We start from the raw sequence: 17,649 nt of genomic DNA on the forward strand, positions 1-17,649 counted from the left end.
TTACAAAAAGGAGAATGGGGATTTCAAAATATATTTTTTTAATTATTTCCATTTCAGTTTTAAATAATATAGGCCGTAAGACTCTTGAACGCATCATAATAATCCCCTCAATTCCCCCCAAAAATGGATTAACTCACTGGAATATAAAGACAATATAACATACATCCATAAACGTGGATGCATATGCAAAAGTGCAATATATTTATCTGTACAGTAATCTATTTATTTATATCTGCACCTTATTGGTTTTTTTATCCTGCACTACCATGAGCTAATGCAACAAAATTTTGTTCATATCTGTACTGTAAAGTTCAAATTTGAATGACAATAAAAAGGAAGTCTAAGGTCTAAGTCTAAGTCTAATATATGTAAATATGTAAGTGTACTGTCCGCTATACTGCTAATATCTTAAGGTACATATTTCAGGTGGTCTTTGTAATATAACGTTGCATTTGGTGCACTTTAGGATTATCAATATTTAGATATGTACTACAGAATTAATTTAAGTTAAAGTACCAATGATTGGCACACACACGAGGTGTGGCGAAATTATTATCTGCATTTGACCCATCATGATTTTAACTATACTGTAGCATGTTAACGAGAATTTACTGTAAATATTTAGACAAATTATAACCTTTTCATTTTAGTATTGACAATCACAGATTGGTAGAATTTAGATTCATTTATAGATTATCATTATTTTTATAATAGTGTGAGAGTCCAGTCCATAGTGGATCTAACTTAATATTGTGAGAGTCCAGTCCATAGTGGATCTAATATAATAGTGAGAGTCCAGTCCATAGTGGATCTAACATAATAGTGTGAGAGTCCAGTCCATAGTGGATCTAACATAATAGTGTCAGAGTCCAGTTCACAGTGGATCTAACATAATAATGTGAGAGTCCAGTCCATAGTGGATCTAACATAATATTGTGAGAGTCCAGTCCATAGTGGATGTAACATAATATTGTGAGAGTCCAGTCCATAGTGGATCGAACATAATACTGTGAGAGTCCAGTCCATAGTGGATCTAACATAATAATGTGAGAGTCAAGTCCATAGTGGCTCTAACATAATATTGTGAGAGTCCAGTCCATAGTGGATCTAACATAATAGTGAGAGTCCAATCCATAGTGGATTTAACATAATAGTGTGAGAGTCCAGTCCATAGTGGATCTAACATAATAGTGAGAGTCCAGTCAATAGTGGATCTAGCATAATATTGTGAGAGTCTAGTCCATAGTGGATCTAGCATAATAATGTGAGAGTCCAGTCCATAGTGGATCTAGCATAATAATGTGAGAGTCCAGTCTATAGTGGATCTAACAAAATAGTGTGAGAGTCCAGTCTATAGTGGATCTAACATAATAGTGTGAGAGTCCAGTCCATAGTGGATCGAACATAATAATGTGAGAGTCCAGTCCATAGTGGATCTAACATAATAATGTGAGAGTCCAGTCCATAGTGGATCGAACATAATAGTGAGAGTCCAATCCATAGTGGATTTAACATAATAGTGTGAGAGTCCAGTCCATAGTGGATCTAGCATAATATTGTGAAATTCCAGTCCATAGTGGTACTAACATTATAGTGTGAGACTCCAGTCCATAGTGGATCAAACATAACAATGTGAGAGTCCAGTCAATAGCGGATCTAACATAATAATGTGAGAGTCCAGTCCATAGTGGATCGAACATAATATTGTGAGAGTCCAGTCCATAGTGGATCGAACATAAGAATGTGAGAGTCCAGTCCATAGTAGATCTAGCATAATATTGTGAGGGTCCAGTCCATAGTGGATCCAACATAATAGTGTGAGAGTCCAGTCCATAGTGGATCTAACATAATAATGTGAGAGTCCAGTCCATAGTGGATCTAACATAATATTGTGAGAGTCCAGTCCATAGTGGATCGAACATAATACTGTGAGAGTCCAGTCCATAGTGGATCTAACATAACAGTGTGAGAGTCCAGCCCATAGGGGATCTAACATAATAATGTGAGAGTCCAGTCCATAGTGGATCTAACATAATATTGTGAGAGTCCAGTCCATAGTGGATCGAACATAATAATGTGAGAGTCCAGTCCATAGTGGATCTAGCATAATATTGTGAAATTCCAGTCCATAGTGGTACTAACATCATAGTGTGAGACTCCAGTCCATAGTGGATCAAACATAACAATGTGAGAGTCCAGTCAATAGCGGATCTAACATAATAATGTGAGAGTCCAGTCCATAGTGGATCGAACATAATATTGTGAGAGTCCAGTCCATAGTGGATCGAACATAAGAATGTGAGAGTCCAGTCCATAGTAGATCTAGCATAATATTGTGAGGGTCCAGTCCATAGTGGATCCAACATAATAGTGTGAGAGTCCAGTCCATAGTGGATCTAACATAATATTGTGAGAGTCCAGTCCATAGTGGATCGAACATAATACTGTGAGAGTCCAGTCCATAGTGGATCTAACATAACAGTGTGAGAGTCCAGCCCATAGGGGATCTAACATAATAATGTGAGAGTCCAGTCCATAGTGGATCTAACATAATATTGTGAGAGTCCAGTCCATAGTGGATCAAACACAATAGTGTGAGATTCAGTTCATAGTGGATCAAACATAATAATGTGAGAGTCCAGTCCATAGTAGATCTAACATAATAGTGATAGTCCAGTCCATAGTGGATCTAACATAATATTGTGAGAGTCCAGTCCATAGTGGATTGAACATAATAATGTGAGAGTCCAGTCCATAGTGGATCTAACATAATATTGTGAGAGTCCAGTCCATAGTGGATCTAGCATAATAATGTGAGAGTCCAGTCCATAGTGGATCTAACATAATATTGTGAGAGTCCAGTCCATAGTGGATCGAACATAATAATGTGAGAGTCCAGTCCATAGTGGATCTAGCATAATAATGTGAGAGTCCAGTCCATAGTGGATCTAGCATAATATTGTGAGAGTCCAGTCCATAGTGGATCTAACATAATATTGTGAGAGTCCAGTCCATAGTGGATCTAACATAATATTGTGAGAGTCCAGTCCATAGTGGATCTAACATAATAATGTGAGAGTCCAGTCCATAGTGGATCGAACATAATATTGTGAGAGTCCAGTCCATAGTGGATTGAACATAATAATGTGAGAGTCCAGTCCATAGTGGATCTAACATAATATTGTGAGAGTCCAGTCCATAGTGGATCTAACATAATATTGTGAGAGTCCAGTCCATAGTGGATCTAACATAATATTGTGAGAGTCCAGTCCATAGTGGATCTAACATAATAATGTGAGAGTCAAGTCCATAGTGGATCTAACATAATATTGTGAGAGTCCAGTCCATAGTGGATTGAACATAATACTGTGAGAGTCCAGTCCATAGTGGATCTAACATAATACTGTGAGAGTCCAGCCCATAGTGGATCTAACATAATATTGTGAGAGTCCAGTCCATAGTGGATCTAACATAATATTGTGAGAGTCCAGTCCATAGTGGATCTAGCATAATAATGTGAGAGTCCAGTCCATAGTGGATCTAACATAATATTGTGAGAGTCCAGTCCATAGTGGATCGAACATAATAATGTGAGAGTCCAGTCCATAGTGGATCTAGCATAATAATGTGAGAGTCCAGTCCATAGTGGATCTAGCATAATATTGTGAGAGTCCAGTCCATAGTGGATCTAACATAATATTGTGAGAGTCCAGTCCATAGTGGATCTAACATAATATTGTGAGAGTCCAGTCCATAGTGGATCTAACATAATAATGTGAGAGTCCAGTCCATAGTGGATCGAACATAATATTGTGAGAGTCCAGTCCACAGTGGATCTAACATAATAGTGAGAGTCCAGTCCATAGTGGATCTAACATAATATTGTGAGATTCCAGTCCATAGTGGATCTAACATAATAGTGTGAGAGTCCAGTCCATAGTGGATCTAACATAATAGTGTGAGAGTCCAGTCCATAGTGGATCTAACATAATATTGTGAGATTCCAGTCCAGAGTGGATCTAACATAATATTGTAAGAGTCCAGTCCATAGTGAATCTAACATAATATTGTGAGAGTCCAGTCCATAGTGGATCAAACATAATAATGTGAGAGTCCAGTCCAGAGTGGATCTAACATAATATTGTAAGAGTCCAGTCCATAGTGAATCTAACATAATATTGTGAGAGTCCAGTCCATAGTGGATCAAACATAATAATGTGAGAGTCCAGTCCATAGTGGATCTAACATAATAGTGTCAGAGTTCAGTTCACAGTGGATCTAACATAATAATGTGAGAGTCCAGTCCATAGTGGATCTAACATAATATTGTGAGAGTCCAGTCCATAGATTATCATTATTTTTAATTAATAATATCTTAGTTGTCTATCAATATAGTGGGAAGACATGTATTTTGTATTTTAAAATCTACTGCATGCAGCATTCATGCCACATACAAATCAACTAATTAAAAAGGATAGCTAAAAATAAGTACGATAACCATTGTAGAAGTCATTCATTCTGATGTTTTATTTTTTTTAATGTAAAAAAATAATAATTTATGATAAAATACACAAATTGCATTGAAACAAGAACCAATAATTTCTATACATTTACGGTATTATTTTGAGACTTCAACAATGGTCTTTATAACGTCCATGCAGACTTAAAGGCATGCTTTTGTTTTTTTTTCTCCATTTGATTGATGTGTTGGTCACATCATCACTTTTTTTTTTTTTTTTACCTTTTCCCTGAAAATGAATATAATCACACATGTTAAACCAAAACAATAATCACATAAGAGTAGGACTGCACCACATCCAATTCCTCCCAATTGCCATTCAAGTATCTGATAGCGTCACTTCTTCACAAAGACGGTCCGAGCGAGAAGAAACCTTTTTTTTTTTTTTTTTCCCCACAAAAAGAAAGTTTGTTTTGTTTCTTTGGTTCGAAATCTGATTTCTTTGCAGGCTTTTGCTGATGCCAGGGAGCAGAAGTGTCAATCAACGAGACGAGAGGCTGATGCAAACAAGCCTGGTCCGAAGAACTGAGGAGGAGGAGGAGGAGGAGGAGGAGGAGGAATGGGAGGGCAGGAGGGAGGTGTTGCTATGAAAACAGCCACAAGGACATGATCAAAGACCTTAGGGATGCTCTGCAAACGCAACTCAAGTGAGGGGGGAGGGAGGAACAAAAACAAAAGCAAAAAAAAAAAAAAAAAAATCATTAAAAAGAAAAGGGCCTCAAACAAGACAGTCAATTTCAACTAGGAGGAAGAATCAAAATGTTTTCAAAGTGAAGCCATGAGAGTAGCGTGGGCCTTGACTTGCAGCCAGAGACATCAAGACAAGCTGATGAGGAGCGCGGCGGACGGACGGACGGACGGACGGATGAGCGGGCTGGCGGGTGGGCGGCAGCGGAGGACAAGAGGCTCAGCTTACCCAACTCTGTTATCATTTGTATGTTGATCCCACTTTTTTTTTCCTGACTGAGCGAAACCGACGGCAGAGGTTTGGCCGGTTTGTCTTAAGGGTGGCGAGGCAGCGCAGAGAGGGGAGAGATGGTGGCGTTATTGGAACACTTTCTGGATCGTAATGATGGCAGCACATTGGCTGGTTTACGCTGCAAACCAAATCTGATTTTAAATAAATAATAAATAAATACCCCTAATTTTTGTAATTTTTTTTTCTTATTTTTGTTACTTGTTTTAAGGGTTTTGGTCCTGAATGATCTCAGTAAGATATTACAGCTCGTTGCTGAGATTTGATGACCGATATTGAGTAAAACATGCTTGAAACAATTTTTGTCCAAATGTCCAAAACACACCCAGCAATGGTGCACAGGGAGGAGGGGAAGAAGATGGGAAAAGGTGGCCAAAATGGTCAAAAGTCCCAATTTTGTCCAAAATACCTCCCCGGGTTCCAGTCCCACAAGTCCCGCCGCCGGCCGCACAAGTCCCCGGGATGCAAAAAATGTCCAAAACGCACCCAGCAAAGTCCCACGGGAAGTGGGGGAGAAAAGTGAGAAAAGTCGTCAAAAGTCCCCAAAAATGTTCAAAATACCTACCCAGGTTCGAGTCCCACAAGTTCCGCCGCCGACCGCACAAGTCCCGGGATGCCCAAAATGTCCATAACACACCCAGCCGAGTCCCACAAGGAGGGGGGGATAAAAGTTGGAAAAGTGGGCAAAGGTCCCAAAAATGTTCAAAATACCTACCCAGGTTCGAGTCCCACATGGAGTGCCACAAGTCTTTTTGAACATTTTAACGACTTTTCTCATTTTTCTCCCCGCCTTCCCGTGGGACTTTGCTGGGCGCGTTTTGGACATTTTGGGCATCCCAGCCGGCGGCGGGACTTGTGGGACTCGAACCTGGGTGTGTATTTTAAAAATTTTGGGGACTTTTGCCGAATTTTCCAATTGTTATCCCCCCCCCCTCCCCGTGGGACTCGGCTGGGTGTGTTATGGACATTTTGGGCATCCCGGGACTTGCGCGGCCATACATAAGACTTTATGTTAGAGTGTTTTACTTGTTTTAAGGGTTTTGGTCCTAAATGATCTCTGTAAGATATTACAGCTTGTTGCTGAGATGTTATGACCTATATTGAGTAAAACATGCTTGAAACTAGAATATCAACTGTTGCAAAGCTGTGTCATCAACACTCACAAGTATAAAACTACTTTTTTTAAAGTAATAATTTCTTATTTCAAACATGAAAAAAAAATCATGATGCCGAGCGCATATCATTATGTCAAGATAATGGCACTAGCATTTACTTCATTTAAGAATATTTTTCAACATATTAAGCAAAAAGGTCTCTTTTTTATTTTTCTACCAAGAAAAGTGCACTTGTTATTAGTGAGAATATACTTATTTTAAGGTATGTTTGGGTTCATTGAGGTTAGCTAATTTGACTTGTTTTGGAAAGTCTTGACAAGCCGAATTTTCTTGTTCTATTGGCAGATAATTTTGCTTAGTTCAAATAAAATACCCCTCATTTTTGTATTTTTTTTTCTTATTTTTGTTACTTATTTTAAAAGTTTTGGTCCAAAATGATCTCAGTAAGATATTACAGCTTGTTGCTGAGATGTTATGACCTATATTGAGTAAAACATGCTTGAAACAATTTTTGTCCAAATGTCCAAAACACACCCAGCAATGGTGCACAGGAAGGCGGGGAAGAAGAGGGGAAAAGGTGGCCAAAATGGTCAAAAGTCCCAATTTTGTCCAAAATACCTCCCCAGGTTCCAGTCCCACAAGTCTCCACAAGTCCCGGGATCCAAAGAATTTCCAAAACGCACCCAGCAAAGTCCCACGGGAAGTGGGGGAGAAAAGTGAGAAAAGTGGTCAAAAGTCCCCAAAAATGTTCAAAATACCTACCCAGGTTCGAGTCCCACAAGTCCCGCCGCCGGCCGCGCAAGTCCCGGGATGCCCAAAATGTCCATAACACACCCAGCTGAGTCCCACGGGGAGGGGGGGATAAAAGTTGGAAAAGTCGGCAAAAGTCCCAAAAATGTTCAAAATACCTACCCAGGTTCGAGTCCCACATGGAGTGCCACAAGTCTTAAGACTTGTGGCACTCGAACCCGGGTGTGATTTTTGAACATTTTAACAACTTTTTTCACTTTTCTCCCCACCTTCCCGTGGGACTTTGCTGGGCGCGTTTTGGATATTTTGGGCATCCCGGGACTTGCGCGGCCATACATAAGATTTTATGTTAGAGTGTTTTACTTGTTTTAAGGGTTTTGGTCCTAAATGATCTCAGTAAGATATTGCAGCTTGTTGCTGAGATGTTATGACCTATATTGAGTAAAACATGCTTGAAACTAGAATATCAACTGTTGCAAAGCTGTATCATCAACACTCACACGTATAAAACTACTTTTTTAAAGTAATAATTTCTTATTTCAAGCATGAACATAAAAATCATGATGCCGAGCGCATATCATTATGTCAAGATAATGGCACTAGCATTTACTTCATTTAAGAATATTTTTCAACATATTAAGCAAAAAGGTCTCTTTTTTATTTTTCTACTTATTTTAAGGTATGTTTGGGTTCATTGAGGTTAGTTAATTTTACTTGTTTGGGAAAGTCTTGACAAGCCGAATTTTCTTGTTCTATTGGCAGATAATTTTGCTTAGTTCAAATAAAATACCCCTAATTTTTGTATTTTTTTTCTTGTTTTTGAACACTGACTTTTTGCAGTGTAGTTCAAATAAAATACCACTCACTGACTTTACCCCTAATTTTTGTATTTTTTTTTCTTATTTTTGTTACTTGTTTTAAGGGTTTTGGTCCTAAATGATCTCAGTAAGATATTACAGCTTGTTGCTGAGATTTGATGACCTATATTGAGTAAAACATACTTGAAACTATTTTTGTCCAAATATCCAAAACACACCCAGCAATGGTGCACAGGAAGGCGGGGAAGAAGAGGGGAAAAGGTGGCCAAAATGGTCAAAAGTCCCAATTTTGTCCAAAATACCTCCCCGGGTTCCAGTCCCACAAGTCCCGCCGCCGGCCCCAGGCCCGGGATGCAAAAAATGTCCAAAACGCACCCAGCAAAGTCCCACGGGAAGTGGGGGAGAAAAGTGAGAAAAGTGGTCAAAAGTCCCCAAAAATGTTCAAAATACCTACCCAGGTTCGAGTCCCACATGGACCTGATCCCGGGTGTGATTTTTGAACATTTTAACAACCAGCAAAGTCCCACGGGAAGGCGGGGAGTAAAGTGAAAAAAGTCGTTAAAATGTTCAAAAATCACACCCGGGTTCCAGCACTCCATGTGGGACTCGAACCTGGGTAGGTATTTTGAACATTTTTGGGACTTTTGCTGACTTTTCCAACTTTCATCCCCCCTCCCCGTGGGACTCGGCTGGCTGTGTTATGGACATTTTGGGCATCCCGGGACTTGTGCGGCCATACATAAGATTTTATATTTTTGGGTCTATTAAAGTTAGCTAATTTTACTAGTTTTGGAAAATCTTGACAAGCCAAATATTCTTGTTCTATTGGCAGATAATTTAGATTAGTTCAAATAAAATACCTTTAATTTTTGTATTTTTTGTTTTTGAACACTGACTTTTTGCAGTGCACATTGGCCCCATTTACGCTGCAAACCAAATCTGATTTTTTTCTGCCCTCAAGTGACACACATCGGATTATTATTTTTCGCTCCAAAGTGCTTCAAATCAAATATTTCCCCATCAGATTCAGCCCACATCAGGAGGTCGTCCAAATCCGACTGGAATCTGATCTTTCCGAATGTGACTTTTTAGTCTAAATGCAATGCGACCTGAATGTGACTTTTTCGTCAGCTTTGGGCGAGCTGCGTCATTGGTGTGCGCGGCGAAAAGACGCAGCACGCCAGCGGAAGTGGACGCTTCATCACGACATCCGGTTTCGAGGAGCAAAGTATTCTTTCCACGGCAGAATTTTTGTTGCATCACTCTTCGCTGGTGCTCAAATAATAGGCTACCTGTAATTAGAGATGTCCGATAATATCGCCCTGCCGATATTATCGGCCGATAAATGCTTTAAAATGTGATATCGGAAATTATATTGGTTTCATCCTCCCGATATTCCCCTCACAAAAATCTCCCGGGGCAACCATTCTCCCGATTTCCACCCGGACAACATTATTGGGGGCGTGCCTTAAAGGCACTGCCTTTAGCATCCTCTACAACCTGTCGTCACGTCCGCTTTTCCTCCATACAAACAGCTAGGCCCAGTCACATAATATATGCGGCTTTTACACACACATAAGTGAATGCAACATACTTGGTCAACAGCCATACAGGTCACACTGAGGGTGGCCGTATAAACAACTTTAACACTGTTACAAATATACGCCACACTGTGAACCTACACCAAATAAGAATGACAAACACATTTCGGGAGAACATCCGCACCGTAACACAACATAAACACAACGGAACAAATAACCGTATTTTTCGGACTATAAGTCGCAGTTTTTTCCATAGTCTGACTTATACTCAGGAGCAACTTATGTGTGAAATTATTAACACATTACCGTAAAATATCAAACAATATTATTTAGCTCATTCACGTAAGAGACTAGACGTATAAGATTTCATGGGATTTAGCGATTAGGAGTGACAGATTGTTTGGTAAACGTATAGCATCTTCTATATGTTATAGTTATTTGAATGACTCTTACCATAATATGCTACGTTAACATACCAGTTGGTTATTTATGCCTCATATAACGTACACTTATTCAGCCTGTTGTTCGCTATTCTTTATTTATTTTAAATGGCCTTTCAAATGTCTGTTCTAGGTGTTGGCTTTTATCAAATAAATTTCCCCCAAAAATGCGACTTATATATGTTTTGTTCCTTCTTTATTATGCATTTTCGGCAGGTGCGACTTATACTCCGGTGCGACTTATACTCCGAAAAATACGGTAAATGTTTTATTTGTTTGACAGCATTACACTACGCTCATACATAGTGGCTTTTATCAAATAAATTTCCCCCAAAAATGCGACTTATATATGTTTTTTTCCTTCTTTACTATGCATTTTCGGCCGGTGCGACTTATACTCCGGAGCGACTTATACTCGGAAAAATACGGTATATCTAAAAAAAGGCTTTTTAAAAAAAAGAAGGGTTTTTAAGCCTTTTTTAAAAGCATCCACAGTCTGTGGTGCCCTCAGGTGGTCAGGGAGAGCATTCCACAGTCTTCTTTCCACTGCAGAATTTTTGATGCCTCACTAGTCACTGGTGCACAAATGATCTGTAATATATGAGTATGTATTTTGATTTGATTGTTGAAGGACCGGAATTGAGGCGCTGGCGTATTTGCGTACATGTTACAAAGTAAGCTGTTTATGTAAGGGAGTTTAAAAAAAATAAAGCTATGCACAGGTTGTTATGTATATCGTTTGCTGTTGGCGGTCTACATTCTGCCCAGGGACTACAGTTTGAAATGAGCTTTGCAGCTAAAGCTGGCACATTTACCGCAACGTTGATTAATGTGCATCGTGCCTATCCAATTAAACTATTAAAATACAAATTAATACTTTCAGAAACTTTATTACGACTTTTAGTCAGGTTTGATGTCTTGTCCTGTCCAATTTCTACCGTCTTCATTTGTTTATTAGATTGGTTTAGGCTTTTTGTTTTCTTTAATGAAAGACCATATTCCTGTCATAAGTATCTGAAATAATCACGATATAGCGGCTAGATATCATGAGATGTTATACTGACACCTAGTGACCAATAAGTGTACTCTGCTTTCATCACAATCTGCTTATTTCTCTGAATAAAAACAACGCAATAGATTCGATTGATAAACGACTATGGGAAAAATCTAACGAATGAGATTTAATTATGAAAAACTTTAGTCGATGTCAGCCCAAATTATTTCCCATGAGAATATTTACAACATTTGAACATTTAGGGAGGGAAGGTTGTAAATTAGTAAAGATGTGATAAACACGTCCGAGAATATATCTTTGATATTGCGGTTGCCGTTTGCTTGCATCATACTGAGAGCTGTTTCTAATATTGTGTCCCCTCGTTTAACTAAGCAAGGTAACCGAAATATTGAAGTTCTGTAGACCAGTGTTTTTCAACCACTGTGCCGCGACACGTGAGATACAGTCTGGTGTGCCGTGGGAGATTATGTAATTTCACCTACTTGGGTTAAAAATATTTTATGAAAACCGGTAATTATAATCTGCAAATAAAGTGCCGTTGTTGAGTGTCGTTGCAGTCTAGAGCTCGGCAGAGTAACCGTGTAATACTCTTCCATATCAGTAGGTAGCTTTGTAAACGTCGTATCTAATGCTTAAACCAAAAATAAACAATAGGCGAGTTCCCCTAAAAAGGCATTGAAGCTTAGGGATGGCTATGGAAAACAAAACTAAAACTGAACTGGCTACAAAGTAAACAAAAGCAGAATGCTGGACGACAGCAAAGACTTACTGTCAGAATAATTGTATCTAAGTTATCACAAAACGTTGTGTTGCCATGAGTTCCCGGCGAGAAGACAAAAGCTGTCTTTGATCCTACCAAGCGAAAGGCTTGTAAAACTCCACTGTGTAGGATGGGGAGCGACATGAAGGTGTTCTGTTTCTTTGATGTATTGTAATCCACAGAAAGATTTTGTCTTGACCCGGAGAGGAAGCAGGACCAGACTCCCCTCCAGGCGACCTTTTTTTTCTTTCCACCCAGCAAAGTCGCACTGTGAGTGGGGGAAAAAGTTGGAAAAGTGGGCAAAAGTCCAGAAAAAGATCCAAAATCACACCCAGGTTAGAGTCCCACGAGTCCCGCCGCGTTCCACCAGAGTCCGGGGGTGCCTGACATGTCCAGAACCCACCCAGCAAAGTCGCACTGTGAGTGGGGGAAAAAGTTGGAAAAGTGGGCAAAAGTCCCGAAAAAGAGCCAAAATCACACCCAGGTTAGAGTCCCACAAGTCCCGCCGCGTTCCACCAGAGTCTGGGGGTGCCTGACATGTCCACAACGCACCCAGCAAAGTCGCACTGTGAGTGGGGAAGAAAAGTTGGAAAGGTGGGCAAAAGTCCCGAAATTGATCAAAAATCACACCCAGGTTCGAGTGCCACAAGTCCCGCCGCGTTCCACCCGAGTCCGAGGGTGCCTGACATGTCCACAACGTATATGTATATCTGTGGTTGATATCGGAATCGGTAATTGAGAGTTGGACAATATCGGAATATCGGATATCGGTAAAAAAGCCATTATCGGACATCTCTAGTTTGAATTCATATCCAACAATTGCAACAGTGACTTTTTACTGTCAATATCAACTACCGAGTTTACATTTTTAATGTTTTCTGCTGGTGGTGTGCCTCCGCATTTTTTCAATGAACAAAAATGTGCCTCGGCTCCGAAAAGGTTGAAAAACACTGCTGTTGACGAAGCATTTTATTCCATACTTGCCAACCTTGAGACCTCCGATTTCGGGAGGTGGAGGGCGGGGGGGCGTGGTCAGGGGTGGGGCGGGGCGTGGTTGGGGGCGTGGTTAAGAGGGGAGGAGTATATTGGCAGCTAGAATTCACCAAGTCAAGTATGTCATACATATATATATATATATGTATGTGTGGGAAAAAAATCACAAGACTACTTCATCTCTACAGGCCTGTTTCATGAGGGGTTCCCTCAATCATCGTCTTGTGATTTTTTTCCCACACATACATATATTGCGCTCTACTACGGTATTGAGCACTATTTTTTGGATAACCTTATTAAGACATATATATATATATATATATATATATATATATATATATATATATATATATATATATATATATATATATATATATATATATCTACATCCGGCCCTGCGATGAGGTGGCGACTTGTCCAGGGTGTACCCCGCCTTCCGCCCGATTGTGGCTGAGATAGGCTCCAGCGCCCCCCGCGACCCCAAAGGGAATAAGCGGTAGAAAATGGATGGATGGATGGATATATCTACATCCTGAAAATATGCAAACAAAACTGTGTTTAGATAATTGATACTTCAAACTTGCATAAATAAATATTAAGGAATATAACATAACTAGGCTTCTGAGAGCTTCAAAATGTAATGAATAAAATGCTAAAGTTGTTGATAAACAAGCAATTATTTTAATAATTAAATTTGGTCATTTTAAATGAATTATTATGATAATTTAAAATTAATTATTTCAAATATGTTTATTTTAATGTATAATTCTATGGCTGGATGTAATAAGGAGTCAGAAAAAAAATACAAATAAAAATACAATTAATTTTGATGTTTTTAGCAAAATATAGTAAAAATGTATTTCGTTTTTTTTATTTTTTTTAATTAATAAATATATTTATTTTTAGGTAAGATAAACATAATAATACAATGTATCTCTAGTCTGGATGATTTAGTTCTTGTCATCCCGTCGTGAAAAAAGGCTGTCCTCACTCAGGTCCGCATGAAAAAAGAAATCGGGAGATTTTCGGGAGAATATGTGTTCCGGGAGGTTTTCGAGAGAGGCGATGAATTTCGGGAGTCTCCCGGAAAATTCGGGAGGGTTGGCAAGTATGTTTTATTCCTTGATTCTGTGCAGATGTCCTTTAAAAATATATGAAAATAACGTCGTGGAGCTTTATCTCTATTATTTCCTGAGGGACAATGTTATCACAAAGGTGGCCGCGATGTGTAAAAAACCCAGATCCACTAGCGGGGCGTCGCTGACAAGGACAGAACGAGGGTCCTGTGATGATCGCGTGTGCGGTCAAACGGGAGAGTCTCCCTGCAGGTAATGGCTGCCCCGGTTACAAGTAACATTAGGTGGCTCCTTTTCTCTTCCCTGGCCTTTTTTTCTTAGCTTGCTCTCATGCTCCATTGCTCCCTAATTGGGTCAGGGGAGACAGAGCGGGCGGTCTCTGGTGCCTAGTGGAAGACCCCTCAGAGATCTGAAAGTTTCATGAGTCCCCGGCACCAGTGGGAATAGAGTCCACTGCCATTGTTATTAATAAATGGACCCATTTTGCAACCAAGGCAGTTTTCTCCCCCGCCCCCCTTTCACTCTCTTCGCTCCTCCGCCATACCCATCAGGCTGAGTTTCTCCTATGCATTAGGGGACAAACTGCAAGGGATGTGGTCCTTAAAAAAAAACAAATGTCACACAGCCCAAGCAACTGCCAACATAGAAGGGAACCCGATTCCAAAGTCCATTTGAATTTTGAGCCATTTAAAATTTAGGCATAAATGGGAGTCAACTGGTTTTACCTAATTCCGTGATGATGGGGATGTTGGATCCGGTGGTGACGGAAGCCTGACGCACAAAGCCATGTACCGGGCTGCTGTCTGGGGATGACCTGTCCATTCCGGGAGGCGTGAAACCTGTACATCCCAAAAAAAAAAAACATTGTTGGAACAATTCAATAAAATGCAATATTTATAAAACTGGTTGAAATAGATTTTACAATAAATAATTATATTACTAATTATTTAAAAATAATTCAGATCCTATAAAAAATGCAAACCCCGTTTCCATATGAGTTGGGAAAATAAACGGAATACATCCATCCATCCATCCATCCATCCATCTTCTTCCGCTTATCCGAGGTCGGGTCGCGGGGGCAGCAGCCTAAGCAGGGAAGCCCAGACTTCCCTCTCCCCAGCCACTTCGTCCAGCTCCTCCCGGGGGATCCCGAGGCGTTCCCAGGCCAGCCGGGAGACATAGTCTTCCCAACGTGTCCTGGGTCTTCCTCGTGGCCTCCTACCGGTCGGACATGCCCTAAACACCTCCTTAGGGAGGCGCTCGGGTGGCATCCTGACCAGATGCCCGAACCACCTCATCTGGCTCCTCTCAATGTGGAGGAGCAGCGGCTTTACTTTGAGCTCCCCCCGGATGACAGAGCTTCTCACCCTATCTCTAAGGGAGAGCCCCGCCACCCGGCGGAGGAAACTCATTTCGGCCGCTTGTACCCGTGATCTTGTCCTTTCGGTCATAACCCAAAGCTCATGACCATAGGTGAGGATGGGAACGTAGATCGACCGGTAAATTTAGAGCTTTGCCTTCCGGCTCAGCTCCTTCTTCGCCACAACGGATCGATACAGCGTCCGCATTACTGAAGACGCCGCACCGATCCGCCTGTCGATCTCACGATCCACTCTTCCCTCACTCGTGAACAAAACTCCGAGGTACTTGAACTCCTCCACTTGGGGCAAGATCTCCTCCCCAACCCGGAGATGGCACTCCACCCTTTTCCGGGCGAGAACCATGGACTCGGACTTGGAGGTGCTGATTCTCATCCCAGTCGCTTCACACTCAGCTGCGAACCGATCCAGTGAGAGCTGAAGATCCTGGCCAGATGAAGCCATCAGGACCAAATCATCTGCAAAAAGCAGAGACCTAATCCTGCAGCCACCAAACTGGATCCCCTCAACACCTTGACTGCGCCTAGAAATTCTGTCCATAAAAGTTATGAACAGAATCGGTGACAAAGGGCAGCCTTGGCGGAGTCCAACCCTCACTGGAAACGTGTCCGACTTACTGCCGGCAATGCGGACCAAGCTCTGACACTGATCATACAGGGAGCGGACCGCCACAATCAGACAGTCCGAAACCCCATACTCTCTGAGCACTCCCCACAGGACTTCCCGAGGGACACGGTCGAATGCCTTCTCCAAGTCCACAAAGCACATGTAGACTGGTTGGGCAAACTCCCATGCACCCTCAAGGACCCTGCCGAGAGTATAGAGCTGGTCCACAGTTCCACGACCAGGACGAAAACCACACTGTTCCTCCTGAATCCGAGGTTCGACTATCCGGCGTAGCCTCCTCTCCAGTACACCTGAATAGACCTTACCGGGAAGGCTGAGGAGTGTGATCCCACGATAGTTAGAACTATCGTGGGAAATGGAATACAATGATTTGCAAATCATTTTCAACCCATATTCAGTTGAATATGCTACAAAGACAACATATTTGATGTTCAAACTCATAAACATTTCTTTTTTTTTTTTTGCAAATAATCATTAACTTTAGAATTTGATGCCAGCAACACGTGACAAAGAAGTTGGGGAAAGGTGGCAATAAATACTGATAAAGTTGAGGAATGCTCATCAAACACTTATTTGGAACATCCCACAGGTGAACACAGGCTAATTGGGAACAGGTGGGTGCCATGATTGGGTATGAAAGTAGATTCCATGAAATGCTCAGTCATTCACAAACAAGGATGGGGGCGAGGGTCACCACTTTGTCAACAAATGCGTGAGCAAATTGTTGAACAGTTTAAGAAAAACCTTTCTCAGCCAGCTATATTGCAAGGAATTTAGGGATTTCACCATCTACGGTCCGTAATATCATCAAAGGGTTCGGAGAATCTGGAGAAATCACTGCACGTAAGCAGCTAAGCCTGTGACCTTCGATCCGTCAGGCTGTACGGCATCAACAAGCGACATCAGTGTGTAAAGGATATCACCACATGGGCTCAGGAACACTTCAGAAACCCACTGTCAGTAACTACAGTTGGTCGCTACATCTGTAAGTGCAAGTTAAAACTCTCCTAATGCAAGGCGAAAACCGTTTATCAACAACACCCAGAAAAGCCGTCGGCTTCGCTGGGCCTGAGCTCATCTAAGATGGACTGATACAAAGTGGAAAAGTGTTCTGTGGCCTGACGAGTCCACATTTCAAATTGTTTTTGGAAACTGTGGAAGTCGTGTCCTCCGGACCAAAGAGGAAAAGAACCATCCGGATTGTTATAGGCGCAAAGTTGAAAAGCCAGCATGTGTGATGGTATGGGGGTGTATTAGTGTCCAAGACATGGGTAACTTACACATCTGTGAAGGCGCCATTAATGCTGAAAGGTATATATACAGGTTTGGAGCAACATATGTTGCCATCCAAGCAACGTTACCATGGACGCCCCTGCTTATTTCAGCAAGACAATGCCAAGCCACGTGTTACATCAACGTGGCTTCATAGTAAAAGAGTGCGGGTACTAGACTGGCCTGCCTGTAGTCCAGACCTGTCTCCCATTGAAAATGTGTGGCGCATTATGAAGCGTAAAATAGCACAACGGAGACCCCCGACTGTTGAACAACTTAAGCTGTACATCAAGCAAGAATGGGAAAGAATTCCACCTGAGAAGCTTCAAAAATGTGTCTCCTCAGTTCCCAAACGTTTACTGAGTGTT

At 41.1% G+C, this 17,649-nt stretch overlaps 1 protein-coding gene across 23 annotated transcripts in view; it reads right to left on the reverse strand.

The window, feature by feature from the left end:
- Nucleotides 1-17,649, reverse strand: part of kcnma1a (potassium large conductance calcium-activated channel, subfamily M, alpha member 1a) — a 691,811-nt gene that overhangs the window by 48,563 nt on the left and 625,599 nt on the right. For 15 of the 23 annotated variants that reach the window (XM_061936588.1, XM_061936904.1, XM_061936669.1 and 12 more), the window contains 2 exons: nt 14,729-14,842; nt 5,436-5,519 (listed from right to left, as the gene is read on the reverse strand). In XM_061936588.1, the coding sequence (XP_061792572.1) occupies nt 5,436-5,519; nt 14,729-14,842 (198 nt within the window). The remainder of the gene's footprint in view (nt 1-5,435; nt 5,520-14,728; nt 14,843-17,649) is intronic. The other 8 variants (XM_061937671.2, XM_061937063.2, XM_061937688.2 and 5 more) reach the window with 1 other exon arrangement.

Source organism: Nerophis lumbriciformis, linkage group LG02, assembly GCF_033978685.3.
Source record: "Nerophis lumbriciformis linkage group LG02, RoL_Nlum_v2.1, whole genome shotgun sequence".
NCBI lineage: Eukaryota > Metazoa > Chordata > Actinopteri > Syngnathiformes > Syngnathidae > Nerophis > Nerophis lumbriciformis.